The sequence below is a fragment of the Capra hircus genome, chromosome 2 (assembly GCF_001704415.2).
Source record: "Capra hircus breed San Clemente chromosome 2, ASM170441v1, whole genome shotgun sequence".
Lineage (NCBI taxonomy): Eukaryota > Metazoa > Chordata > Mammalia > Artiodactyla > Bovidae > Capra > Capra hircus.
In genome coordinates, this window is record NC_030809.1 from 13132049 (window position 1) to 13159070 (window position 27022).

Sequence of the window (27022 nt, forward strand, 5' to 3'; positions counted from 1 at the left end):
CAAAGAGAAGCGTGTTGCTGCTTTATTAAAACTTCTTTCCCATCACACAAAGCAGTGGCACAAGGGGTGTTGGTGGGGAGCCCCTTGCACAGCCCTCTCCCTCTGTACCCCCCTTACAGACCCCAGAGAACCTGCTTCTGTGGCCTTCTCTCCACCTTTGGATCTGTGCCCTCAGAAATCCTGGCCCCCAGGGGCAGACAGAAGAGGTGGTACAGGTACCGAAGCCTTCCCTATGGCCCCACCAACATAAGCCCCCAGGGCTGGGTCTGTGCCCACAAAGGGTTTGCCTGTTTTGACTGAACTAACCTTTGGATTTAGTCCAATAAATGCATTTGCCTGATTTCAGGGCTGAATTTCTGCTTGACCCAAGTGTCAGGCAGAGCTGGGTGGCCTACAGCTAACTGGCGGTGGACAGGCTGCAGGATGGGCTGATAGTGCATTCCTAGAGATGACCGCGGCTGAGGACGCCCGTTTCCCAGGACCCATGGCTATGTGACCACACTGGCCGTGAGTGACTGGTTGTTGAGGATGACAACTCTTTAGCAAACCTATTGTGTGTCTGTAGGGGCTGTTTGATGATTAAAACAACTGCTACTTCCCATTTTGGCAAATGCCTGACTGCATTTTCATTTGAATGAACAATTATTCAGGACTCACAAGGACTGAATTGACCACATCAGGCAGTTGGGTTATTGGGCTAGATTGAACTGAATGGTTTGGGGGCTAATTTGAGGGTTTTTTTATTATTGAATGTCGTCACTAAATTAACTGAGGGTTGGCTGACTTAATCATTGTTTAAGCAACTATTGGAAGAAATTGGACAGATGTATTTGGTGGGGAGGACCAACTGATGATTACTTGACTGAACTGCTCTGTGAATTGACAACTATTTACAAATCAGTGCAATGGAATTTGTTGTTTGACCACATTATTTTCACTGAACTGACAAGCTTGTTTTTGATTCTTCAGCCCTTTAGTAAAACTGGTCAAGTTGAGAGTTACATAACCAAACTCACTGACTTTAGAAAGAGCAGTCGTGTAGACCAATGTCAGAGCTGATCGAAAGAAGCCAAGGGCTGTTGGACTGAATTTTCGAGACCCAAGGAATCATCCAGCCTAAAAGGGTTGACCCATTGTGAGCATCTCCCAGGCCCCGCAGGAAAAGCAGGCCAGCGAGGGGGACACAAGCGGACAGTCCTGAAGTCAGCCAGGTGGTTCACCCAGGCCACGGGGGCCACCAAAGCAAAGAAGCGGATTGCGAGGCAGCTCCGCCCCTCCCAGCACCAGGGCTGGGGCCTGGCGAGCCTCACACCTCTGAGTACGGGGGTGGTGCTGGGCCCCCCTCCGGAACCTTGTATGGCAGAGACACGGCTTCCTCATAAGATGGCAGGACCACCTGGGAGAGACAGAGAGACGAGGCCTGAGAATTGACCAGTTGGGACCACGATCCCACCCCGGGGTCAAGGGGCTCCAACCCCCACCTCTGACAAGATGATGAAAATGATGATGAGGATGACGGCTAGCATGCTTTAGGTACTAACTGTGTGCTAGGTATTACATGAACAAGACAGGTGCAGACAGACTTGTTTCTGCCTGTTCAGCACCTAGCCCCCTTGTTCTGAGAACAGTCTACCGTTTTCCCTGGGAAAACATTCTCAGTCCATGTGCTTTCAGAACTGATCATCCTTCTGACCTAAGGGAGTGGATATGAGACCTGCAGTGGTCACTCAAAGTAGAATTTCATCCTCCCTGGCAATCCATCATTGGTTTGGGGATAGGCTTGTAACCCAGGCTGGCCCAACCAGACATGCTCCTGGAATGTCTTTCTTTTTGTTGGGGTTACTCAGAGGGTGGGATGTCAGTCTAGGGCTATTGGCAGCTATTTTGTCACCATGCAGATAGGGATGTCTAAAAATGAAATCATCACTGGACATCAGGTCTCAGCTGTACCTGAACCAGACCTACACTGGACTTTCAAGTTCTATAAGCTAATAAATTCCCTATTTTTTTTAACATAAGTAAGATTGAGTTGGGTTTCTGACACAAGCAACCCAAAAAAAGTCTTAACCAATACAATCCCCATTTTACAGATGAGGAAAGTGAGCCTCCAATAACTTAAACCAGCTGCAATTTTGCATCATTTCTCCAATCAGCTGCTTCTTAGTGCACTTCACCCTTCTTCCTGGAAGATCCCTTCCCCTTTCTCAGCTAAGCTGTACCAACTGACAGTCTAAGATTTGGTCAAATGCCACCTCCTCCAGGAAGCCTTTCCTGAAACCCCAGATGAGGCTAGGTGCCTCCTCTGTGCTCCCATTACCCCTGTGCTTCTCTGCAAGTTATCACTGAATCTCCACGTCTAGGTTCACTCTGGACTATGCTCTCCTCCAGAACAGGGTGGCATCTTAATTTTCTCTACATCCCAAGGGTTGGATGTGAGGCCAAGAAAGAGTAAGAGGCAGAAAATGTTTAGTGCGTGAATGAATGAATTGAATCCTAGACAATCCGAGTGGAAAGGGATCTGCACACTTCTTCTGGTCCAGCTCTCGTCTTACCAGTGGAGAGACTGAGACCAAGCAAGGCAGAGAGACCTGGCCTCAGTGATACAGTGGGTGGCAGACCTGGGGCCTGGCTGCCCAGCAGGCTCACCTTCTGTAGCATCTTGGAGCCACTCCTCTCCTCAGCCGAGTTCGTGCACTTCATCAGTCTGTAGCATCTCCACACACACTTGAACATGTAGACCTGGAAAAAAGGCCCAAGTCAGGCTATGCTTCGTGATCCCCTTCTCACCACCCCGGCAGGCCTGGGACAGACGCTAGGTGCTTCCTGTGGAGCCCCAGTTCATCCCCAAAGCCACATTCAACTGCTGCTGCTCAGACGCCTCTTCTGGCTGGAGGGGGCCTCACTTGCCAATCTCAGCTATCCAAGGTGCTTCCCTCTTCACTGCCCCACAGACTCAGCACAGGGAGGAGGTTTCTGGAGGCTTCTGGGCTACCCTCCAGCCACTCTGGCAACACTTCTGCAGATCCTGATTCTTCACTCCAGGGACAGGAAACTCACCACCTCTTAAGGTGGCACCACCCCTCTTGAGACAAAGCTAACAGCCAAAAAAGTTTTCTACAAAATCGCTTATGATATGTTGATTTTTTTAAAGCAAATTACCAAACTGTACACAGTAGTGTTTTATGTTTATCGACACATAAAAATTATATGTACAGATGTATATATCTGTCAGATGACATGAGCAATAGTTTTCTCTTAGCAATTGATGTAAGAATTGGGGATACATTTTCCAGGGTGGGGAGTGAAGTCCCCAGGGTGCATTCAAGGAACAAGAGCCAGTAAGGCTCTCTCTGCCCCTAAACTGCCTTCTAAGGAAGAAGAGCGGGTCCTGGTGTCTGGGATGTCCCCTGCCTCATGGAGTCCTATGATGGAGACTTAGAGGGAGAAGAAATAAATAAGATGAGCCATGAAAAAATAAAGTATGAAGGGCCAGGGCAAAGCAAGCAGGTGGAGGGTGGTCACTGAGGCAGAGTTGGGCAGACCTAAGATGTGTTAATACGTCTCCATATTAACAGAGAACAGACCCCCCCACTCCCACTGGATGAAAATAATAGGAGAGGGCTGAGGGGATGGAGTTCTGTTTGGACAGCTTTTCTCTAGCAGCGTGTATGATGTGAACCCCTACTTGGGTCCCCGCCAGCCTTCAGAAATATTCTCACTGAGCATGACTAATGCACTTGTGATAGCTCAGTCCTTCAAGGAAGGGTTAAAAGGAGTGAAGCTGTTTCCAGTTTGGCATTAAGTGAGAGCAGAGACTGCTCAGGGCCTCAGATGAAAGGAGGCAGTGATGTCTGGTAACACCACCCATAAAAAAAAGGGGGGGGGCAGAAATGCACCCAAATATCCGAGGTGCTACTCTCTGAGAGGCGGTGGATTGTGGGCTGATCATCTTCCCTCTGCTCATCGGTAGTTTCTAAATTTCTACAGCGATCATATGTTACTTTCACAATCAGAAAAGAAGGCTTTTAAAAGCCCTTCCTTCTCTTGAATCGACATCAGCCTCCCTGTGGCTTCCGGCCACAGGTCCCCACTGTGGCCTCTAGAATCCCCATGAGAGTCCTTCGGGTACTTGGAGACAGTGATCACATCCCCCTTGAGTCATTTCTTTCTCAAGCTGAACTGCCCCAGTTTCACTGACTCCCTAAGACGGCAGAGTTTTCTTGCCCCTTCACCTTCCTGTTGTGCTGCTATTAACACATTATTGACCGGAGACGTATTAACATATCTTTCGTTGCTCAAATGTTACTGACCATTGCAGGCAGGTTCTTTACCACTGAGCCACCAGGGAACCCCGTCATTGACCAGAGATGTATCAATCAATATGTTTTTAGAGACTAATACAATTAACACACTCCTGTCTGTTACCATATCTCTAAGAACTGGAACTCTGTCCTCTGGGCCTGACTGCTCCTGAGAAAAATAAAACCAATTTCCTTCCTCTTTCTCATCAGTTCAGTTCAGTCGCTCAGTCGTGTCCGGTTCTTTGCGACATGAATCGCAGCACGCCAGGCCTCCCTGTCCATCACCAACTCCTGGAGTTCACTCAGACTCACGTCCATCAAGTCAGTGATGCCATCCAGCCATCTCATCCTCGGTCATCCCCTTCTCCTCCTGCCCCCAATCCCTCCCAGCATCAGAGTCTTTTCCAATGAGTCAACTCTTCACATGAGGTGGCCAAAGTACTGGAGTTTCAGCTTTAGCATCATTCCTTCCAAAGAAATCCCAGGGCTGATCTCCTTCAGAATGGACTGGTTGGATCTCCTTGCAGTCCAAGGGACTCTCAAGAGTCTTCTCCAACACCACAGTTCAAAATCATCAATTCTTCAGCGCTCAGCCTTCTTCACAGTCCAACTCTCACATCCATTCATGACTACTGGAAAAACTATAGCCTTGACTAGACGGACCTTAGTCGGCAAAGTATTGTCTCTGCTTTTGAATATGCTATCTAGGTTGGTCATAACTTTTCTTCCAAGGAGTAAGCATCTTTTAATTTCATGGCTGCAGTCATGAAATTAAAAGTCTTTCTCATCACCAAACCTCTAATAATATGACCTCAGGACCTGTCTACATTTTGGTGCCTGAATCACATAAAACTGTTGACATGGGCAACGCAAGACACAGGATGTACATTTCACAGGTGAGATCCAAGACCCAGAGAGAACTGGCTTGAAAACCAACCGTATAGCTACAGAGGGGAAAGCTGGGATTCAAAGCCAGGTCTTTCTGAATCTAATTCCGGACAGAATAGCTCCTCTTTCCCCTAAATCAGGGTTTGTCTGAGTCACACACTAAGTCCCTGACAAACACAGCTGGGTCTTCACAGCCCACTTGCTCTAAACCGGGGGTCCCTGAGGATCCCATGTGGGGTCAGAGGAGCTGGTGTGGGGAGCGCTGGAGTTTGGAGCCCACAGCAGGCCAGACAGACGGGGCAGACGTGCTTCCCTGCCTCCTAACAGGAGGCGCTGGAGCAGCACAACCCCATCACCCCTCCCTGAGCCGTGGGGCGGGGGCCACTCACCTTCAGGATGAGGACAGTGATGAAGGCAATGGAGAAAATGATCATCACCTTGATGAACTGGTTATGAGTCATACCGTCCTGGCTGGGGAGGTAATTCTGTAACAGATTCGGGGGCCATTTCAGTGCCTCTGCCCTAGGGAACTCTAAAGGAATAAAAGCCAGCTCTCCACACACATAGGAACGCATGATCTCAGATGACCCTTGCAAGGGCCCTGGGAGGCCGGTGCTAGCCCTATCTGGCAGGGGAGCAAACCCAGATAGGCAAATGCAGCTGATGCTCATCCAGATGACCCTTATCTGGCTGGTACCCCGCCCCCCCCCCCTGTTGTCCCCATCATGTCCTTCTCCGGAGGATAGTCTTGGCTGACAGATCCACCTAATCCTGAAACACCTGGGGGACATGTCCCCTCCCCTAGGGGCAGCTTACAGCAGGACTGGTTGATGGAAGGTCCTGCTCTGGGGGGACAATATGCAAATTGTGCAAATATGCAAATATGTGCACACATCCTTTGACACTCCGCCCTCGAGTGTGAGCTAGACTTAAGAGACTCACTTCTCACAGACAATAGGATGTGCCAGAGGTAAGTGTGACCTGGGAGTCCCCATGGCTGTTTCCTCCTTGCTCTCACTCGGCTGCTCACTGGGGGCAAGCTGGCAGCCATGACATGAGGATGCTCAAGCAGCCGTCTCAAAGGCTCACATAGTTGGAAACCAAGGCAAAGAGCCCACAGCCATGCCAGTAAGCCAGCCTGGGAGGGCATCCTCCAGATTTAGAAAAGCCCTCGGCGGCCACAGTCACATGCCCTCGAGGCAACCTCAAGGGAGACCCTGAATCTGAACAACCCAGCTAAGCCACTCCCAAATTCCCGATCCTCAGAAACTACTCAGATATCAGTTGCTTATTGTTTTAAGTCACTAGGTTTGCGGATCATTTGTTAGAGAGCAATGAGAAACTCTCACCATCTCTGCACAGCAGTTCACACTGCGGGGCGCCCTCTGGATCCCGCAGGGCTATTCCTAAAGCCAATATCTGCCTGACTTCTTCCTTTTGTCCAACCTGCTTCCCTGGCTTCTTCCAGATTTCTTCCTGAGAACTCTCCTTCAGGAAATCACTCGCACAAGAATCTCCCCACCCAGCTCCACTTTCAGAGAACCCAGCCTAAGCACTGAGGCACAGAGAGGGGAAGCAACTTGCTCAAGGCCACACCATCAGTGATGGCAGCGAGCCCTCAGCTCAGACTCACCATGTGGTTCATGGACTTGAAGTTGAGATAGGTGGGCACCTCCATGTAGGAGCTGCAGAGGGTCAGGATGCTCAGGCAGAAGTCCAGCAGCTGCAGGGTCATCAGTGGGACCTTGGAGGGGTTCTTTGGGGGAAGAAGACAGACCAGCAAGTCAGCCCCAACCCAAAAGCCTGGGTGCCATGGGGCACACAGTGGACCCTCAGTTTGAGAGACTGCCAGCCAGAAACATCAACACCTCTCTGGTCCATGGTGCCCAGAAAGAAACGGAAGCTCGTTCCTCAGACATTGCCACCATGGGCTGGTGCAGACCCAGGACAAGGACCAGGGTGTCCTGACTCCCAGCCCGGGGTCATCTGCAGTATAGCTTGTCAGTCTCCTCAAAGGCCACAGTCAGGACAAGTGTGAAAGCAACTCTGCGAAGCTGAGTCAGTGATTGGCACCAGGTGTCATGGGCATCCCCGCCAAAGATGCTCACCATCTTTCCCTTCCTTTCTTCACCGTGGTTGAGGGACAAAGCAGGAGCTAGGGGCAGAAATGGGGCGTCCCCTTTCCTATGGTGTAAATTCACCTTTGTTCCATGCTTACCACATGACCCGCACCCTGTGCATGCATTCCCCAATTAATACTTCGGCGTATGGCTGAGACATGATCTCAGACACATTTTACAGGGAGAAATGCAGGGTGATTTGAAGGGGCTCAGGGACTTGCTCAACCTCACCAACTAGAAAGGGGCCTTGTGGGCTCCCACCCTTACCAGCCTAAGCTCCTCTGTCTCCCCTGCTAGAGGCTGGGAGGCATGGGACAGGGACACAGGACGTACTTACCACCCGCCTGCTGCTCCGGGAGGCAAACTTGAGGTAGGCAGGCAGTTCGATGTAAGAGCCCAGCAGGGTGAGCAGGCACAGGAGGAAGTCCATGATTTGCAGAGATAGGAAGGGCAGCAGGTACTTCTCCCGGTTCTGAAAGGCAAGTCCAGCATGGTTGGGGTCCCTTGCACAAGCTGTTTTGTGCAGCCTGAGGGTCTCCAGCACCCCATGGCCTGAAGCTCCCTTCCCTCCCTGAGAACCTGATGCTCTCTTAAATCATCTGTGCAGCTCGGCTGAGGTCACCCCATGGGGATCCACATGCCTTCCTCTGAGTGAGGGTCTAGGCATGGGGAGAAGGCAAGACCCAGGCCCTGAGGGTAAGCAGTCTCGGTGTCCTGGGAGACAGCAGGAATACCAGGAGCGGTCCTCATCTACAGACATAAGTGCTTGGGGCTCTAGGACCCAGGTCTGCCTCAACTCGCTCTTAAGAACCCAAGAAGGAAAGACTTTGTGTCCATTTGACAGATGAAAAGGAACCTGAGAAGACTTCCTAGAGGTGGAGTCACTGGGACTAGAGCTGGAAAGAAGCAGGGAGGGAAGGGGTGGTCATTGGAGGCAACAGGGCTGGCAGGAGCTAAGGCCTGAAGGTGGGAAAAAGAAAGCTCGTGCTGTTTTAACAATGGATCTGACCTCTGGGTAGCATGCCTCCCAGGATGTTCAGTCACAGTGAGAGGGCCTGGGAGGTTGAGGCTGACATCCCTCTCCTTCAACTGAAAGCAAGTGACCACTGTGACGAGTATTAATTCATAGGAACCCACAGCTAGGGACAAAATCAGAGAAAAGGTGGTTTCGTGGTTTCTCATGTGGTTATCCAAAATTGCTCAGGAGGCAGCCGAATCAGCCCAGGCTAAAGCTCAGAGGCTTCAGGGACGATCGGATCCATTTTCTTAGCTGGACCATTTGTGTCTCTGCACGACCCCCCAGGAACCAGGGTGAAAACCCTCCCTGAGATGCAGGGCTTCTGAGAGAGTGATCTTAGCTAGGGAGTGAACAGTGGTGTTTGGAGCAAGGTGGAGACGTTCCAAACCAGCACCAAATCACCACCCCACCCTGCTGGCCCTGGGATGCCCGGCCCACTGTCTGCCCAGGAAGGATTCTTTCCGGGGCCCACTCCCATGACTGTGTGACCTGGGCCCTGGCTTCCTGCCCACTCCTGGGCGTGCCAAGAGACAGACAGGTTCCTCTTTGCAGGAGGCTGAGCCACAGCCCGTCTCTCTCATCCGCTAGCTGGGTGGCACTGAGCTAGACGCAGCTGCACCTTCCCCTCTGCTTGGGCTCCTCTCACTGATTACAGAATCCACTGCTTTCCTCCCCTCTACCTAGGCCTCAAAATGCCCCTTCCTTTTCTCTCTACCAAATTCCTTGCCACCATCTGCAATTCAAAAGGATGTGGTTTGGCAGCTAGTTCAGCCTAAGTGTCAGTGATGAGTGGCGGCCACATCTGGCTGAGCACACCCCTGCCTGTGGAGGACAGATTTTCATAGGAAACCAGCGCCTCCAGCCCGAGGGGTCTGGCATGGAAAAAGGCGGGAGGTTTCCAAAAGCTAAGTTTGAAGATCTCAGGGTGCAAGTTGGATCTCCGCCAAATACCTGCCTCCCACCTCTCAGCATCCAGGGCTGCCGACGTAGCTGGTGTGAATAGGAGAGGGCAGGAGGGCAGCGAGGGTTCCATGCCCACCCCCCAGGTCCCAACTCCCCTGCCCCTCCCCAATCAGGCCCTCACCTTGACCACGCCAACCAGCAGGCTCAAGCTGATGATGAAGAGCATGGTGATAAGCAGGAAGCTGGAGACCAGTTCGGCTGAAAGGCAAAGAGAGAGGTGAGGGGCCCAGAAGTGCCCCCTAGGGAGGCATTCCAGGTTCCAAGTGCCACACTCTGGGAACCTCTGGTGTGGGCACTATGCCAGTGAGCAAGAAAGCCCAGGCCCCGCCCTCCTGCAGTTCTCAGTCTTGAGAGGCTACCAAGTTGCAAACAGAACATTTCAGGTAACAAAGACAGTGTAAGAAAGGGAGCAGGGTGGCAGGGCCCTGGGAAGGCCTCTAAGGAGGTGGCCCGTGGGCCAGGAGGCCAGGCAGGGACCCCGAGACAGGGCCCAGCTTGGTGTGGTGGCTGCAGCAGGGGGAGGGTAGTGTGGTGGGAGCAGAAGGTGATGAGAGGTGAGACCAGAGAGGGGGCTGGAGCCCACGGTGAGGAGCAGAGTGATGGGCGCCTGTCTGGGCTAAGCAGGGGAGAGTCCTGCTGCCACTGCCACTGGCCCAGCCTAGAAAGGCTGGTTAGGGTTGCAAAGCGGGTCAGTCGCTCAGTCATGGCCGACTCTTTGCAACCCCATGGACTGTAGCCCACCAGTCTCCTCTGTCCATGGGATTCTCCAGGCAAGAATACTGGGGTGGGTTGCCATTCCCTTTCTCCAGGGGATCTTCCCGACCCAGGGATCGAACCCGGGTCTCCCACACCATAGGCAGATTCTTTACTGTCTGAGCCACCTAGCACCCTCCTGTTTGCTCTCACACCTGGAGACTTCATATGGACACGTGGGAATTTCTCCACTTGCAGACGTCAGAAAGGACGAGTGGCAGGGCCTCAACTCCAGCTGCCCTTCCCCTGGCTGGCACCCCTCCCCCACCCCTCCCCACCCTTTGGCTTCCCCTGGACCTACCGATCCTGAGGTAGCCCGTCTTCGAGAACTTGCAGGAGGACTTGCCGTGGGCCACCTCCACTGAGTGCTCAATGAACAGCAACACACTCATGATCTGGGGGCAGAACAGAGCATCAGTGAGTCGGGGTCCGCACAGTCCCACCACCAACCGCTTCCACCCCAACAGTGTGCAGTCAGGGCCTGTAAGGAGAGGTCCTGGAGGAGGTGGAATGCCGGGCAGTGGGGCATCCTGGATACAGTGTGGCCTAGACAGAGAGACAGCTCAAGCTCTTAACCCTCCTTCTCCTTCCTAGGTGTGTGAGCTTGGGCAAATTATTTGACCTCTCTGTGCCTCGGTTTCCCCATCTGTAAAATAAGGATAATCCTGATAGCTACCTAAGGAGGCTAATGCAGGGACTAAAGGAGAGCATCGCAGGACAGCGCTTAGAACCACACCCAGTTCTTAGCAAAGCGGTAACTGTGGCTACTGAAGGTCAGGCTTGAGGAAGTGGGGGAAATGGAGGGCTCTCACCAGGGACTGGGCCCCTGCCGTGTACCCTCTTTTATAATGACAGGCTCTGGACATCACGGGATCTTAGTCACAGCATCTGAGCATGACAGAAATTCAAGTTCTTGGAATCATCAACTCAGACCGGGGAGTCTCTGATCTATGAATCCCAGTCCTCCTGGCTTTTCAACCCTCATATGCAAATGGAGATAATACTAATATTCGTATCATAAGGTTGTAGTGGGGCCAGATGGCATGATTCATTTAAAGTACCTGACAAATAATAAGTACAGTCTGTGCTATTATTGTTGTTGTTATTATTCTCTCTGGATTATAAAAGACGCTTGCTCCTTGGAAAAAAAGTTATGACCAGTCTAGACAGCATATTAAAAAGCAGAGACATTACTTTGCCAACAAAAGTCCATTTAGTCAAAGCTATGGTTTTTCCAATGGTCATGTATGGATGTGAGAGTTGGACTGTGAAGAAAGCTGAGCACCGAAGAATTGATGCTTTTGAACTGTGGTGTTGGAGAAGACTCTTGAAAGTCCCCTGGACTGCAAGGAGATCCAACCAGTCCATCCTAAAGGAAATCAGTACTGAATATTCATTGGAAGGACTGATGCTGAAGCTGAAACTCCAATACTTTGGCCACCTGATGGGAAGAGCTGACTCATTGGAAAAGATCCTGACGCTGGGAAAAATTGAAGGCAGGAGGAAAAGGGGATAACAGAGGATGAGATGGTTGGATGGCATCACCGCCTCGATGGACATGAGTTTGAGTCAGCTCCAGGAGTTGTTGATGGACAGGGAGGCCTGGCGTGCTGCAGTCCATGGGGACGCAGACTTGGACCCGACTGAGCGACTGAACTGAACTGAGGAAAGGACTGTGTCTCTCTCGCTCACTGCTCTAGCTGCTATAGATGAATGAACAGATGGATGGATGGATGAACGGATAAACCCTATTTCCTCAGGGGACCCTTGCTAAGCATGACAGAGAAGGGGCAAACCTGATGGACATGAGCATTGCCGTGGTCCTGGCAAGAGCTGTGGCTCAGCCACAAAGCTGCAGTTTCAAAGGCCCTTAGAGGTCACCTTATCCCTGCCCTCCATCTTCTAAGGCAGGGATCCTGCACCATGCAGCCTCTACTTGAATGCTTCCAACCACAGCGAACTTAATCTTCATTGAGTTCACGTCCTTACAGCAAGCCTTCTCCCCATCATACACACACACTTCTCCAGTGCCATCTGACCACACTGTGAAAAAGACTGTCTCCTCCCTTGCAGTGGATGGCCTACCTCTATTAATACGGCCTGAGTTTGCATGGGCTTTCTAGGTGGCCCTGCACTAGTAACTGATGCTCAGCTGACAAACAACTAGACACTCACCATCTGTTTCCCCCTGGCTGACTTGTGATGGGTTTGTTGTTTTTTTTTAGCGCAGACATAGGTTTCAATTTGTCTTCGTGCCATATTACATCCTGTTCAGGGGGCCAGAAAGGGACAGCAAAGAAGACTGCTGAGGAGCTGGGCTCCAGAGTCAGGCAGAGATGGATACAAATCCAGGTCATTGTGTGACCTTGAGCAAGTCACTTTACCTCCCCGAACTCCCTCACCTGGAAACTGGCAAGCACTGGATTTAATGGGAAGTAAACTGGACTGTATTTGCAAAGCACTGAGCTTCAAGCCCTGCAGTGGGTGCTCAGCAAGTATAAGCTGCTTTTGGCTGGTGTGAGTTGACATGGGCCCCCTCTACCTGGTGAAAAAGGCTTTGTTTCACCAGAAGGGTGGAAAGCACCTCACAGCAGAAGGCAGATGTGGTGGGGGCTGTGGCTGATACCCACAGGAAGCAGCTCGGAGAGAGAAAGGCTGCTTCCTCACCTCCTGAAGACTGGAGTTCCAGCCCCTCTTACCCCAGTTTCCCCTGTAACAAGGGAAAGAGAAAGGGAGGCAAGTGACGGCTCAGTTGAGGACAGAACAGAGCACCCTGAAAGATGGTAAGCTCTGGGGTTCCCTGGGATGTGCGAGCAGAGCACAGATGACTCGCCACAGCCGGGCTTAGAAACGCATGAGTATCTATCAGCCGTGATAACAGGAAGCCCTTTGAAGTCCCAAGAGTCCAGGATTGTCTGAGTCTAGGATGAAACTCAGAATCAGACAGTCTCGACATCTAGCTGCTAGAAAGAGTCTGTCCACTTCTTTTGTAAACTCCCTCTGCTCATTTTCTAAGCTCAGAGAGGTTAGGTGGCTGGACCAAGGACACACAGCAAGTTGGGGACAAAGAGGAGCCTGGAGTCCCAGTGTCCCAGGGCTGTCCTGATGCCTTCCCACACACCCCAATCCCAAGTCAACTCGGGGCCTTGCTTTTCCTGACTCCAGAGGGCTCAGATACTCTGACCATGTACCCGTGTCAATAAAACCCTTTGCACACACTATTCTCTGTTGCTTGATTTCCAAATTATACCCATGTGCCGCCATCCTGGTTTAGAGTGAACATCATAAAACCTACACACAACATACCCAGAAATGAATAAAGAACATGATTGAAAATTTTAGAAATTTTAATATTGTCATTCTGAGGCCCCAGCGGTTACCTTGGGTATCACCCCACTTTGGAAACCGGTGCCAACCCACAAACCATTCCCAAGATTCTCAATTCTGGCCCTAACACTCTCCCACAGCCCTGCTGCCACGTCAGCAATCCTGCCACTAGCGTCCTAACTACCCCTCTTCAACCACCCCCTCTTGAATATCCTGGGATCCCAGGAAGGAAAGCGAAGAGGGGAGACATTTATACAGCCTGATTCCATGCCTGGTTCACCACTCACACCATCCCTGTGATCCTCCCAAATCCAGCAAAGGGACTGGTCGTAATGCTCCCACCTCCATTTCACAGATGGGAAAAGTGAGGCTCAAAGAGGTCTGGTAACTTGTCCAAGGCCTATCAGCTGATCATTTGTAGGACCCCAGGCCAATGGGCGCTGAATCTGATTCTCTTCCCCCGTCCAGTGTCCTCCCAGCATCTCCCCACCTCCTGGCTCTGCCTGAGGTCTGCCCTCCTCCGCTCCCATGTGAGAGCCCAGCAGAGTCAGCAGGGCCCCTCCTCCCCTTCCCTCTGCCGCCTCCTCCACCTCCCACAGCTTGTGTTAGAAGCAGCAGCAGACACTAGAAGCATTTCCACTTTTGTAAAAAACCACCTGTGCTTAAAACCAAGCTCCTCCTTTACCCAGTTTCACCTTCTCACCCAATCATCCTGTAGGAGAGTGATAACCCTGTCCCCATTTGCCAGATAAGAACCTGGAGGCTCACAGAGGCGGGAACCAACCCCAGAGCAACCTCAGTCCGACTCAGACCCTCGGCTGGCCTCTGACCATCAATGGAAGACACCAGTCCCTGATCCAGGAGGAAGATAGGCACCTCAGTTCTGTAGGAGATGAAGTGGAGAGGAACTAACATTCCCTGAGCACCTACTCTGTGCTCAGACCTGTATCCACAGGCTTGCACCACCATCTCCCAAAACCCTGCAAGAAAGCCAACATCTTCCCCGTGTTAGAGATGAGGAATGGAGACTCAGAGACGAAAATTCACGTGCCCTGAGTCACGTGGCCTGGCTGGTATATGAACCCTGTTGCCTGGGCTCCCAGAGTCCAGGCTCCACTCCAGGCTGAGTGGTTGACTTGGGGCCCAGCCCTGGTCTCACCAACCATCCACCCACCCTCCCCAGCCACTGACCCCATGCCCACAGCTCAAGGGACAACAGCTGGGGTAGAAGAGGCCTCTCCCACTGTCTGACGGCTAGATAACACTGGCCAAGTCCTGGCTCCTCCCTGATCTCAGTTTATCCCCTCCAGTCAATGAAGAGAGTCACCCGCATTCTCACGGGAATGACTGAACTCCTGCCACCCATGGCATGTCACACCCAGGCTGCCCAGCATCTCCCACCCCGGAACGTACCCCACTCATCAGAAAGTCCTCACTGCTCCACCCAAGTCCTCAACCAAGAGCTGTTTATAGTTCCAGAAAGTACCTGACTTACCTATAGCATAAGCTGGGAGAGGCCAGGAAACCCCAAGAGTCCAGACTACCCAGGCCACCTGGCCCTCCCTTTCCCCTCATCTCCCTCCTCCCACCAGAGCAGAGCTGTCCTCTCCCTGAGTCTGAGCACCCGCCTGGGCCGTGATTCATGCCCTCCTGGGACAGGAATGGGGCTCCTCTCCTCCCGCAGTGCCCAGGCACACGGCATTCACTTGCCCACCTGTTGTTCTCCCCTCGCAGCATCTTTGGTCAGTCACAGCTAAGAGCCAGGGTGCTGGACTCAAGTGACCCTGCCCCAACCCCGGCTCTGTGCCCTTGAGCAAGCTCCTAACCTCTCTGATCCTCAGTCCCCTCCTCTGGGAAATGGGATAATAACTGGACTGGCCTGGCAGGGCTGCTATCGGTCAAATGGCCCTCCAGCCCTGAGCCTGGCATACAGCAAGTGCCCCATCAGTACACACTGTTGGGCAGGTATACACCTGCTCCCTTGTTTGTTCATCCAATAAACACTCTCTGAGCACCCACCACCTCCCAGCCCTGTCTGGAAAAGTCACTGACCCTGGCCTGCAGGTGCCACAGTCCCCAGGGGAACCCAACAGGTGACCAGAGTATTCAGAGCCACATCATGGGACATGCAGGAGGCTGAGAGTCCCTGACGAGGGACTGATCATAGCTGTCTGGAAGGCCCCGGGAAGGTTTCACAACCAGGAAAAAGCTTGCTCATGGCTTTGAAGGAGAAGTAGTTTTCCAGCAGAGAGGAGAGAAAAGCATTCCCGGAAGAGACCTGGAGCGCGGCAGGACAGATCCAGGGAAACTCGGGGGCAGGAATGACTCTTCCCTGAGAGAGGGGATGTCACCCATGGGCACGTGGAGCCCAAGGGGATGCAGTGGCCAGCCCAAGGCCACACAGCAAACAGACTGCAGAGTCAGAATCAGCTTGAGTCCTCCGGACACCGCACTCAGGCGCGGGCTCTGTGGCCGCGTGAGTTCTGACCACGCTCAGCCGCCCGCTGCCGCCTTCTCTCTCCATTCCTCTTTCTCACCTCTTCCCTCGCCTTCTCCCTGGTTTCAGTTCCCACTTTCATCCCCACCCCAGCTCTTCTTTCTCAAAAACAAACACACAACTTCCCTAAGCCGTGTGATGGGGGAAGTGGCCAGGAGGCCAGGAGAATTTCTACTTGTTTTCCTGGCGGTTCTGAGGAGCAAACCAACAGCCTGAGCTAAAATAAAAGGGCAGCTGAAGGAAAGGTACACAGCTCAAAACAGCCTGGAGTTAAAACTCCCCTCCAGGTCCTCCCCAACATTCTATGCAAAACAAAGAACTCTCTCGCAGGAAGAAAAAAAATGGACATTAAGGTTGATTACCCCCAGCTCCCAGCCAGTCCAGCCTCTGGCTGATCTCCCAGCCTCTGGCCCATCGCCGTTTAAGAGAGAACTACTCTGAACAACCCTAGAGAAGAACAGGCCCCGTTAAGACAGTAGCTTTCCACATACATGCCTATATACACTTAACCCTTTGCTTGGGTAAGTGCAGCAGCTCGCTAATCTGACTGCTGCCCCTTCTAGCCTCATTAAAGGTGATCTGTTTCTGTACAGTGCCCATCTCCTTTTTCCGAACCTCGCCTTCTCTAACTCCCTTAACCTACCGTTGTAGGAGGAGAGGAGGTGGCCAGGAGGGCAGGGGTATGGGAGCACCATTGAACATGGCCGGGGCCATAACGGCGGTGATGCCGCAGCTGAGTGGAGTAGACACGGGGTCGGGTGGGCTTGACAATCGTGCGGGAGCTGGGAGGCGGGGACTGGCTGCCCTGCGGCTGGCTTATGATCTTATGGGCAGTGATGATAGAGGCGACGGTGGAGGTGGCAGGCTGGTGGTGATGGAGGGAGCCACAGGCCTGCTGGGAATTGTGATTAATAACTGCAAAGACTGCCAGGCCATGCTGTTGCTGCTGATGTCCACGGCACTCCTGACAGCATGACGTGATGATGGTGGTGACGAAGATCACAGCGATGGTGCTGATGATGCCAGATCCCCTGACTCTGGGGATCAAGCACCATTTCCCAGTCAAGAATGGGGGCCCCCGCTTCTCAGACCTCCTGAGGGGGCTTAGGACCCACCCTTTCACAAGCGTGCAGGCAGAGACCTATCCTCTGAGCTTCCGGGGGTAAAACTGACAGAGCGATCTAACACTCAGTGAGCATCTGCTGTGTGACAGCCGGTGCCTGGGCCGTTTCCTGTCTGTTAACTCCACTGACTCCTCCTCACAGGTCTGTGAGGTCAGAACTGCTGACCCGCTTCCAGCCGAGGAGAACGGGCCTGTGGGTGCCTCAGCCCAGGTTGCACAAGGAGTCAGGCCCCGGCTTGTCCTCCGCCCTCGCCAACAGAGATGAAGCGGTTCGCCCGATGGGAAACCGGTCCCAAGCGCACAGTTCTTCCAGCCTTCCAGGGCTGCTCCAACCTGACCCCGGGTCCTCCATCTCTGGGGGCCAAGGAGCTCACGGACTCCTGCATGTTCAGGCTGTCATTATTGTTATCTTTCTCCTTCCCATCATCATCCTCATCGCCCCTCCCTGAAGCTCACTCCCCTCCACCTCACCCACCTACCCTGTTTTCCCTGGGGGTGGGAGGGGGGACCCCCTGGGGCTGTCTGGCCAGAGGATGGGAGAAAAGAATGAGATGCATCAGCGTAGGGAGGAAGCTTCCCTCCCCCAACCCCACCCCACACTTCCTGTCGCAGCTTATCAGGGGCAACTGAGTGGGGGCCATTCCCCCTCCCGCCTCTGCCAGCGCTATCTCCCCAGACACCTCCCCAGCCGGCCTAGATACCATCACAGGGCGCCTTCCCAGAACCACAGCTCAGCAGCTGCCCCAGCCAGGCCCCCTCACTTCCCTGGGAGCCCAGCTGCACCAGCCTCCCTCCCATCCCCGCCCCCTCCTCCTATTAACTGCCCCTCCTTCACCCCACCTGGCCCCTCGACTCCTCTGCGCCCGGTTTCCTGGTTTCCTCATCTGTAAAACAGAGAGAAGGCCCCACCCACTAGCAGGGCTGCTGTGCAGAGCAGATGAGGTTGACAGACGTCTGCTACCAAAGACTTGATCTTCAGAAAGATCAAGTGACTGTGCCTAGGGCAGACACCAAGCCACAGGTCCCCGTGGCCATTGTAAGGGCCCCATGCTGGAAACAACCCCAGTGTCTTCCCCCTCCCTACAAGAGGCAAACATACTCTGATATATTCATGCAATGAAATAGTAAACAGCAAGGGGGAAGCAAAGTAGATACACAGTCATGCAGAAAAAGGTCACAAACACAGTGTTGAGAGAAAAGAAGCGCCCGTGATGTGTAAACTCATCCCCAGGTGCTTCTAGAACTACAAGGGTTGAAAGAAGTCAGTGAGGGCTGCATAGTGACGAGCCCCACCAGAGGCCCTTGGGGGCTGGTCCCGTCCTGTTTCTCAGTGTGGAGGTTACCTGGATGTTGCTCCCTGAGAAAGGTCATCAAGACACGCACTTATAGAAATTATGCATCAATAAAAGGTTTGCAAAAGTAAAATACAATTGAGACTGGCAGCCACCTACTCCATGTCAGTTCCCTCTATTGGTGGCTCAGACGGTAAAACATCTGCCTACAGTGCGGGAGACCGGGGTTCAATCCCTGGGTTGGAAAGATCTCCTGGAGAAGGAAATGGCAACCCACTCCAGTATTCTTGCCTGGAGAAGCCCATGGTTGGAGCAACCTGATAGGCCACAGTCCATGGGGTGGCAAAGAGTCGGACACGACTGAGCGACTTCACTTTCACTTTCACTTACTCCATGTCAGGCCCTGGAGATGATGAAGATGAATCAGGCAGGGCCAACCCTGGCCTTCAGGCCTCCAGGCCAGACCACAGGACCCCCAGGACCCCCACAGGGGGAGGTGGGAGCCACCCTGAGATAGGGGGAAACGCTGAGAACTCAGGGTCTAGGAGTCGGGGCTCCAGGAAGGCTTCTGAGAGGTGGTGAGAATTAAAGATTTCCCCCAAAGGGCAGTGGGAAGGGTCTTCCAGGCAGACGGAACAGCAAAAGCAGAAAAGGATGAGGTGTGTTTAGGAAACTGCAAGAAGCTTCTCTTGGGGAACTGCGACTTGGGCTCAGCACATGCCCGGCACACAGGAGGCCCCCAGAAAATGGCAGCAGCTGCTGGGTGGCTGGGCTGGTGGAGGGATGCAGGAGATGCTACGGGGACATGTGGTTTTGCAGGGATGTGACTGTGAGGTTGGCAGAAAAGGGAGAAAGAACACTCCAGGGAAAAAAGGAATAGCTCACGCACAGGTCGGGAGCTGGCAGAGAACATGGTTGGGATTGCACGCCCCATGGTTCATTACCCCGCAGTGGAAAGTGGAAAGTGCCAGCATGGGAACAGCTCGCTCTGGGCCCACGTCCGGGAAAACCAGTGTATCAACCTCTGAGCCCCGTCCCATGCCTGTGCTTCAAGTGTGAAGGCCCAGCAAGGCCTGTCCTCTGCACTCTGCCCTTTGACCTTTCAGACCTGCCCCTGTGAAAGAAGACAGGAGGGCAAGCCTTCCCCTGAAGGAAGAGGCACTGAAGGTGAGCTTTCTGACCCAGTGAATCCCAGGGGGTCTCTGCTATTCTTAGAGGATGGGGGGGTGGGCATCCTTTATGGGCACCCATTTGGGGGCTCAGAATGAACCTCCAAGCTGAGTCCACGCTCCCATCCTCCTTCACTTTCTGAACACCCCCAAACTATCCCCACAAAGCATCAATTCCTTATTTACCTTCAGGGCAAACGCCCCCACTGTGATAATAAGTGTTACTATGACTGGAGCATTTAGGAGAGATCAATTCCCTCTCCTTTTACAGGTGAAATAGAGACTGCATCTTTGCACATGGGCTCTGTGTTTCTAAGAACAATGCTCCCCGGATACTACTGTTGAATCCAACTCCATGGCTACCAAGAAGCCTGCCCTTCCCCCGCCACGGTCTGGAGCAGTAGCAGGGAAGCCTGGGCCTCGAGCAGGACTCTTGGGCTCTTGTTCTGGATCTACCCCGGGCTGCAAAGTCCCTTGGCCTGTGCAAGCCTCAGTTTCCTCTTTTGTCAAATTTCTTCTCCAGGGGTAGCTTCCATTTGTGGGGCACTCGCTGGGTCTCCCACTTGGTCCCCTTTGAGTCTCTGACGATGCCGGTCATGGTTATTGGCCCCCAGTTGACAGGGGAGAAAACTGAAGCTCGGAGAAGGAGAGGGACCCACTGGGCCTGCAGCAGGGCTGAGGTCTGCAAGGCGGGGAGCCAGCACCTCCGCTGTGCAAGCTCCCTGCTCAGCTTCCTGCCTCATTAAAGGCTCTGTGCCCCTGGTGGTGTGGGGTCCCCTGGGAGACCAATGCAGGCCTCAGATAGAAGTCCTGGTTCTGAGCCACTGCCCTGGGCTCAAAATAAAAGCCTCCCTTCCGGTTGGGGGTGGTGAGGCGGGGCTCTGGACTAGGGTGCTGACTGAGAACCTTGGCCCACCCAGGCCCTGCCCTCCAGCCATAGGGCCAGGTCTGAGTGAGGCCCCAGCCCCTATACCAGGGAGAACCCTCCCCGGGGCTGGTATGGCTCTCTGACAACAGTGGGTCCCTCCAGCCAAGGTGACCCTCAATGGATGGAACCACCATTCACCACCTTCCATTCCCAGAAGCTCTTTCTTTCTCTTTCCTTGGGCTTGAGAACCAGGAAGTGGGGATGGGACGAGGCTCAGTCTGGGGTCTGGCCCTCCAGGCCCACCTCACACAGATGACTGGCCACCATCACTCAGCCCACCAGGCCTGGGGTAGCAAGAAGAGCCAACTGGGGAGCTAACTTTGCTCCCCAGAAGGCCCTGTCTGCCACCCCACACTGGGCCCAGTTGGTCCAGGGGGGCCCTTGAAGGCCTCTGACATTTTAGAAGCTAGAAGGCAGGGTGTGCACCCTGGAGATGGGGAGCACAACTGAGTTCCCACCAGGGCGCTTTGGCCAGGGCTCTGGAGAGGGGCCATGATTCCCACCCTACGCCCGCTGGCCTCCCCCACCATTCAGGCAGCATACAGAGCAAGTTCTTTCTGCCCCGCATGGGGCCACTGGGTGTGAAGGCAGAGGTTTTAACAGATGGACCTAACTGTTAGGACCTATTTTTAGACTCTAAACAGATGAGCTCTAGAAAGGGGAGTGGCCTCTGGTCACATCCCACAGCCCACACTGGGCTCTTGCCTGCCAGCCGCCGTCTCTCGTAGGGCCACATCTGCTCAATATTTCAAAACCATTACCCTTGAGACAGGGACCACTGGCCCCATTTAACAGATAGGAAGCTGAGGCCCAGACAGCAAAGGCAACTGCCTGCTCAGTCACATTGTCAGTGAGTGGTGGAGACAAGTCCACAATCTTTTCAGGCCCCAAAGTGGAGCAGAGAGAGAGGAGGCACTACAGTTCTCAGGAGGACAAACGAGAGGACTTCCTGGAGGAGGAAGCTTCCCATGAGCTGGACCATGAAGAAGAAACGAACGCTGGGTGAGAGAAGGGCCTCTCAGACAGACGGACCACCCCCGGGCCATGGACCAGGTAAGGAGTTCATCTGTGCACCCACGGGCTCATCCCACACACCTGTGTGCTGGTAGCCGAGGTCTGGAGCAAGCCCCTCCGCCACCTCCCTGTGTGACCTGGAGCAAGTCAGGGACCCTCTGGAGCCTGTTCACTCCTCTACAAAATGAGAGAACTAGGGCAAGCAGAGATCCATGAAAGAAGCCGGAGATCTGTTTCAGTCTTACCCCTGCTGACCTCAGCAACCTCCCCTACCACACCTCATAAACATCGCTCCCTCCATCCCAGCTCCGTGAGCTTCTCAGTACTTCCAAAGTGTCACCTGCTGCCCCCTCGACCAGCATGCCCTTTTTTTCCTCTGTGTTCTCAAGCAAAGTCCTGCTCTTGCTTAGCACGCAGGCCTCCTCCCCAAAGCCCTTCCTGAATCCCCAGCCTCCACCTGGTGCATGCTCAGTGGAGTCCAACTCTTACTTCAACTCCATGGACTGTAGCCCACCAGGCTCTTCTATCCAAAGGATTTTCCAGGCAAGAATACTGGAGTGGGTTGCCATTTCCTCCTCTGGGGGATTTTCCTGACTCAGGGATCAAACCCATGTCTCCTGTGTGACTCAGGGATCAAACTCATGTCTCCTGTGTCTCCTGCCTTGCAGGCAGAATTTTTTTACCACTGAGCAACCAGAGAAACCCATAGCTTCTACACCAGGCCTGAGCTAATGCAGCTCGTCTGTGCCCCCATCTGAGCCAGCACTGTTATCCTTCAGCACCATTATCACAAATTTTCCTTGGTAGGTTGGAACCCCTAGAGGACAGAGGCCATGAAGGAGTCAGGCGCGTGTGCTGGCCTGGGGCAGGGCACGGAAAAGAAAGACATGTTGGGAGCGGATCCACATTGACAAGAGGGTCCTTCAAGTAATAGAGATTGAGTGCTTCAATAGCAGTGCCTCAGACATGGAGCCTGCTGCCAGCAGACCTGTAGGTCAAGCAGAATACTGGTGGAGAAGCAGTCTCTTTACAGTGGAGAAACACAACAGACAGGACCTCAGCCAGGTGACCAAGGTCAACATCAACAGCGGTAAGACACGTGCAAGCATATATCCTCAATGTGCAGTGCAGAGAAGGTCACTTCACCTCTGTGATCTCCTTCCCAAACACGTTGTCCAAGTCTAACCAGGAGAAAACCACCAGACAAGTTCCATGTGATGAGTATCTGACAAAATGCGTGACTAATATTCCTCAACACTGTCAAGGTCATCAAAAATGAGGAAAACCTGGAAAACGATCACAGCCAAGGGAAACCTAAGGAGGTGTGGTGACTGTATACAACGTGGGGTCCTAGAAGAGAAAAAAGATCTTAGGGGAAAGCTGAAGAAATCTGGGTAAAGTATGGGCTGGAAAGACTATCACAGCCAAGGGAAACCTAAGGAGGTGTGATGACTATATACAACGTGGGGTCCTGGAAGAGAAAAAGGATCTTAGGGGAAAGCTGAAGAAATCTGAGTAAAGTATTGGCTGGCGGCTAATAATAGTATATCAGTACTGACTCATCAACTGTGACAAATGCGTCATGTTAATATAAGATGCTGTCAATCGGGGAGCCCAGAAAGCGGGTATACAGGAACTCTGTTCACAGTTCTCCTATAAATCCAAAACTGTTCTAAAATAAAATATTTATTTTTAAAATGTAATACATGCTCATTGTAGCAAATACTGAGAATACAGAAAAGTAGGGGGAAAAAAAAAAAAAACAGAGCTTTCACAACCTGTAACCCAGAGACAAGCCAAGGCCAACACCAGCCTCATTTCCTCCTGGGCTTTTTTCGGTGAGTCCTCTCCCTACGGGGCTGCAGTCACCGTAGGTGAAAGCTTTTTATCAGACAGTGAATTTCTAAGGGAACTCCAGGCACCTTGGGAGGGAGATATTTCTGGGCAAAAGGGTCTTCTGGGGTCCTTATCTCCTGCCATTAACTTGGGACAGACATGCTTTGGGCTGCCAGATAAACCAGAACCAAAGAGACCAATTTACGAAAGTTCTCTGACTCCTCTAGGGGTGCCGCATTGGGTCAAAAATCATTTGTGACCCAGGGAATCCTCTGCACAAACCCAGGGAAATGGGGAAGAAGGTCCTCCGGCCGTTGGACGTGGAGGTCCTGCAGTAATAACGCCCCAATGACTCAATAAACGGTGGCACTGTCTCAGGATGCCAAGAGCCCGATTTAACCCTCCCTAGAGGGGCCCAGTCCACGAATAGCTCTCCGTGTGCAGGGCTGTCACCCACGAATGGCTCCAGATGACACCAGTCTAGGTGATCAATACATCTGGAGGGCAGCTTCTACTTTTCTATCCAGATGTTCAAGCCCCTGACAGTACACCTGCTACGTGACTGCCAGGCCACAGAGAAAGCCCTGCCCTTTCTGGGAAGGAGCAAGACCTCTCACAGAGAGGGCAGGAGGACCATCCTCCACTGGAGTCAATCAAGCATCCCAGCCCAGAGAAGACTGCTCAAGCCAGCTTCCAGACTTTTCTTCCGTTCTCCTGCCTTCTGCTCTAGGACATCCCATGGCTCCCCATGACCCACATGAAAGATGGTGGTTCTCAGCTGGGCGTGATTTCATGCCCAGGATACATTCAGAGTGTCTGGAGATATTTTGGGTCATCACAGCTGGTGGGGAGTTATTAGTATCTTGTAAATAAAGGCCAGGGGATGCTGCTAAACATCTGACAGTATACTGTTCACTCTCCACAACAAAGAATGCACCAGCCCCAAATATCAATAGTGCCCTCTCGTGAAGGCCCAACCTCTAGCTTATCAATCCAACCCCCTCCCACTCCTACTCCCCAACCTAAAGCCTCCAGCTGGTCTGTGCAGGGTCCCAAGCACAAGCCACAGTCCTCAGCCTCCACAGCTTTGCACACCTATCCATCCCAGATCCACCCTCCCCATAACCAAACTACACGTCTGCCAGTGGCACTCCTCCAAGAAGGCTTCCTGATCACCCGTGCACACTTTCTCCAGCTCTGTGGGCAGAGGCTGATGTCATATCACTGTGTACAGGTGAGGATCTCGGATGGCATGAGCAGAAGGAAACCTCAAGTCACAAAGTCAGGGGTTTGCGAGGCAGACTCTGGGCCCTGCAGCCTGCAAGTAGATTTGACTTGGCCTGCCCAGGGATTTCTTTTTTTTCCTCAAATCAGTCACCAACATGGAGACAGCAGAAGTTGTGACATAAAAACCCGTGTTTCCTGTTTCTCCAAATGTCACAAGAGCGGCTGCTGGGGCCCACATAGCAACAATCGGCGGAAACGGAGAGCAGCTGCCGGAACAGACGCAGAACAGTCTTCCCAGGTCACAGCAAGGGCCGCGTGCCCCAGGGTGCTCACTTACAGGAGCTGCCTGGCCCTGGATGCATCGGCGATTGAGCCAGTCCACACCCCTCATCCATCATCTTGTAAAGGAAAAACTGAGGCCAAGCAAGCAGCCTGTCCAAGGTTGCATGGCTGGTTAGCAGCAGAGCAAGGGTAGAGACCCAGGGGCCTGCTTCCCACGGGGACATCCCTGCTTAGGACACTGTGTTTCCAAGAACATTATACAATCTCAGAGCTTGAAGAGGCCCTAAGGATTTGGTCTGGGGACAGTCAAGAGCCTTTCACTTCTCTCAGAATCACTCTCACATTGGCAGGAGCCTGGCAGAGCAACCTCTGAGCTCCGCCCAAAACCAGTGTTCTGGGGATCTGACCACTTGGCTTATGGGTGTGCCGGCCTCAGGCTCTGTGTCTGAGGCCCTGCTAATAATAACTTCAACTACGAATTGATGCGTTTGAACTGTGGTGTTGGAGAAGACTCTTGAGAGTCCCTTGGACTGCAAGGAGACCCAACCAGTCCATTCTGAAGGAGATCAGCCCTGGGATTTCTTTGGAAGGAATGATGTTAAAGCTGAAGCTCCAGTACTTTGGCCACCTCATGCGAAGAGTTGACTCATTGGAAAAGACTCTGATGCTGGGAGGGATTGGGGGCGGGAGGAGAAGGGGACGACTGAGGATGAGATGGCTGGATGGCATCACCGACTCGATGGACGTGAGTCTGAGTGAACTCCGGGAGTTGGAGATGGACAGGGAGGCCTGGCGTGCTGCGATTCATGAGGTCGCAAAGAGTCGGACACGACTGAGCGACTGAACTGAACTGAACCTGTCAGGTAATAGTTCCCACTACGTGCCTTGTAGATATTTATACCCTTGATCCTCTCAACAACTGCATTAGAGAGGTATTATTATTCTCAAGCTCATTTTTTTTTTTTAGATGAAACAGACATTCATAGAGGTTAAGTAAGTGGCCCAAGGCTGCACAGCTAGGAAGTGATGAGGCCAGGACTGGCACACCAGAGTCCGGATCCAGAGACTGTGCTGAACCCTGAGGGGCACCAGCGCTCTGAAGGTTGGGCTCTGGCCACAGCCCTGCCGGCTCTGCCTGCGACAGGAAGCAGATGCAACCAGGTCTGAACAGTTTATAGCAGCCCGCCACAGCATTGCCGGATTTAGGCTAATTTTAAGGAAGCCCTTCCAGGCTCATAAAAGAACTGTTAACCACAGGCCCTGAGTCACCCTGGGAGGGAGGGTGAGCTGGGTCTGGTGAGCTGCGTGTGTCTCAGAGCTGTGGGCTCGGGGGATGGGTCTGGACAGGGCCCGAAAAGAGAACCCCAACCTTCAGCCACCTAGACAGAGGGAGAGCCTCTGGCCCCCGGGGGCTATGACTTGCCCAGAGTCAGTCACTCTGACTTTATAAGAGACAAGACTCAACATCCAGCTGTGCGCACCAGCCTCCAAAGGGGTACTGGGGGCCCGTTCCTCCTCAACTGGCCCAAGTCTCCAGGTCCAGGCCAGTCACCCTGCTCATATGCAAGCCAAACCAAGAGGACTCAGGCCCCTCTGTCCCCTCTGGAAGCACAAAAGGGAGATTCCCACTTCCCATCCCTTCCAGTGGCCCAGGCCCCAGGGAGAGTCGGCACAGCTGTGCCTGTGACCTGACCCCATTTCCTGACAACACTCTTGGCTCACGTTCCTCCTGAGATTCCGGGTTTCCAAAGCACTTTCACATCTGGAGCTGTTTGACCCTGAATGGGCTTGTGGAGCTGAAGGTCCCATTTCACAGAGACAGAAACTGAGCCTCAGAGGGAATGGGAGCTATATTCGCTTAGAACAAGGACCCCCTCCTTCCACTCCTGCCACTGCCGCAGAGCTCCACCTGCCCCCAAACCTCACCCCCGGCAGGCACTTTGGACAGAGAGGGACCCCAAGGCCCGGAGCATGGAAAGGACGGACCGGGGTTCTCCGAAGAGGTGGTGAGCCACGATCCTCCCATTCAAGGGGGTTCAGTAGATGGGGGGTGGGGCTCCTCCCTCCGTCTCACGCACACACAGTGCCCGGGCCTCCAGCACACTCACCACATGGTAGATGGCCAGGGCGGTGGTAGCAATGCGCACGTTGAAGCAGCAGCAGGTCTGGCGGATGGCGGCCGCGCGGGGGGCCATGATGTTGCCTCCCCTCCTCCGAGGCACTGATGGGGAAGGAACTAGGAGCCTGGAGCAGGGGCAGAAAAGGGGAAGCTGCCGGCTGCCCT

General features: G+C 53.2%; 1 protein-coding gene across 1 annotated transcript; it reads right to left on the reverse strand.

The window, feature by feature from the left end:
* Positions 1–27022, reverse strand: LAPTM5 (lysosomal protein transmembrane 5). The gene is made up of 8 exons (XM_005676747.3): positions 26847–27022; positions 10345–10438; positions 9412–9488; positions 7647–7781; positions 6823–6945; positions 5579–5674; positions 2647–2739; positions 1–1396 (listed from the first exon to the last, which is right to left on the reverse strand). Exons 1-8 carry the CDS (start codon positions 26931–26933, stop codon positions 1307–1309), a joined length of 795 nt encoding a protein of 264 aa, XP_005676804.1. The 5' UTR covers positions 26934–27022; the 3' UTR covers positions 1–1306.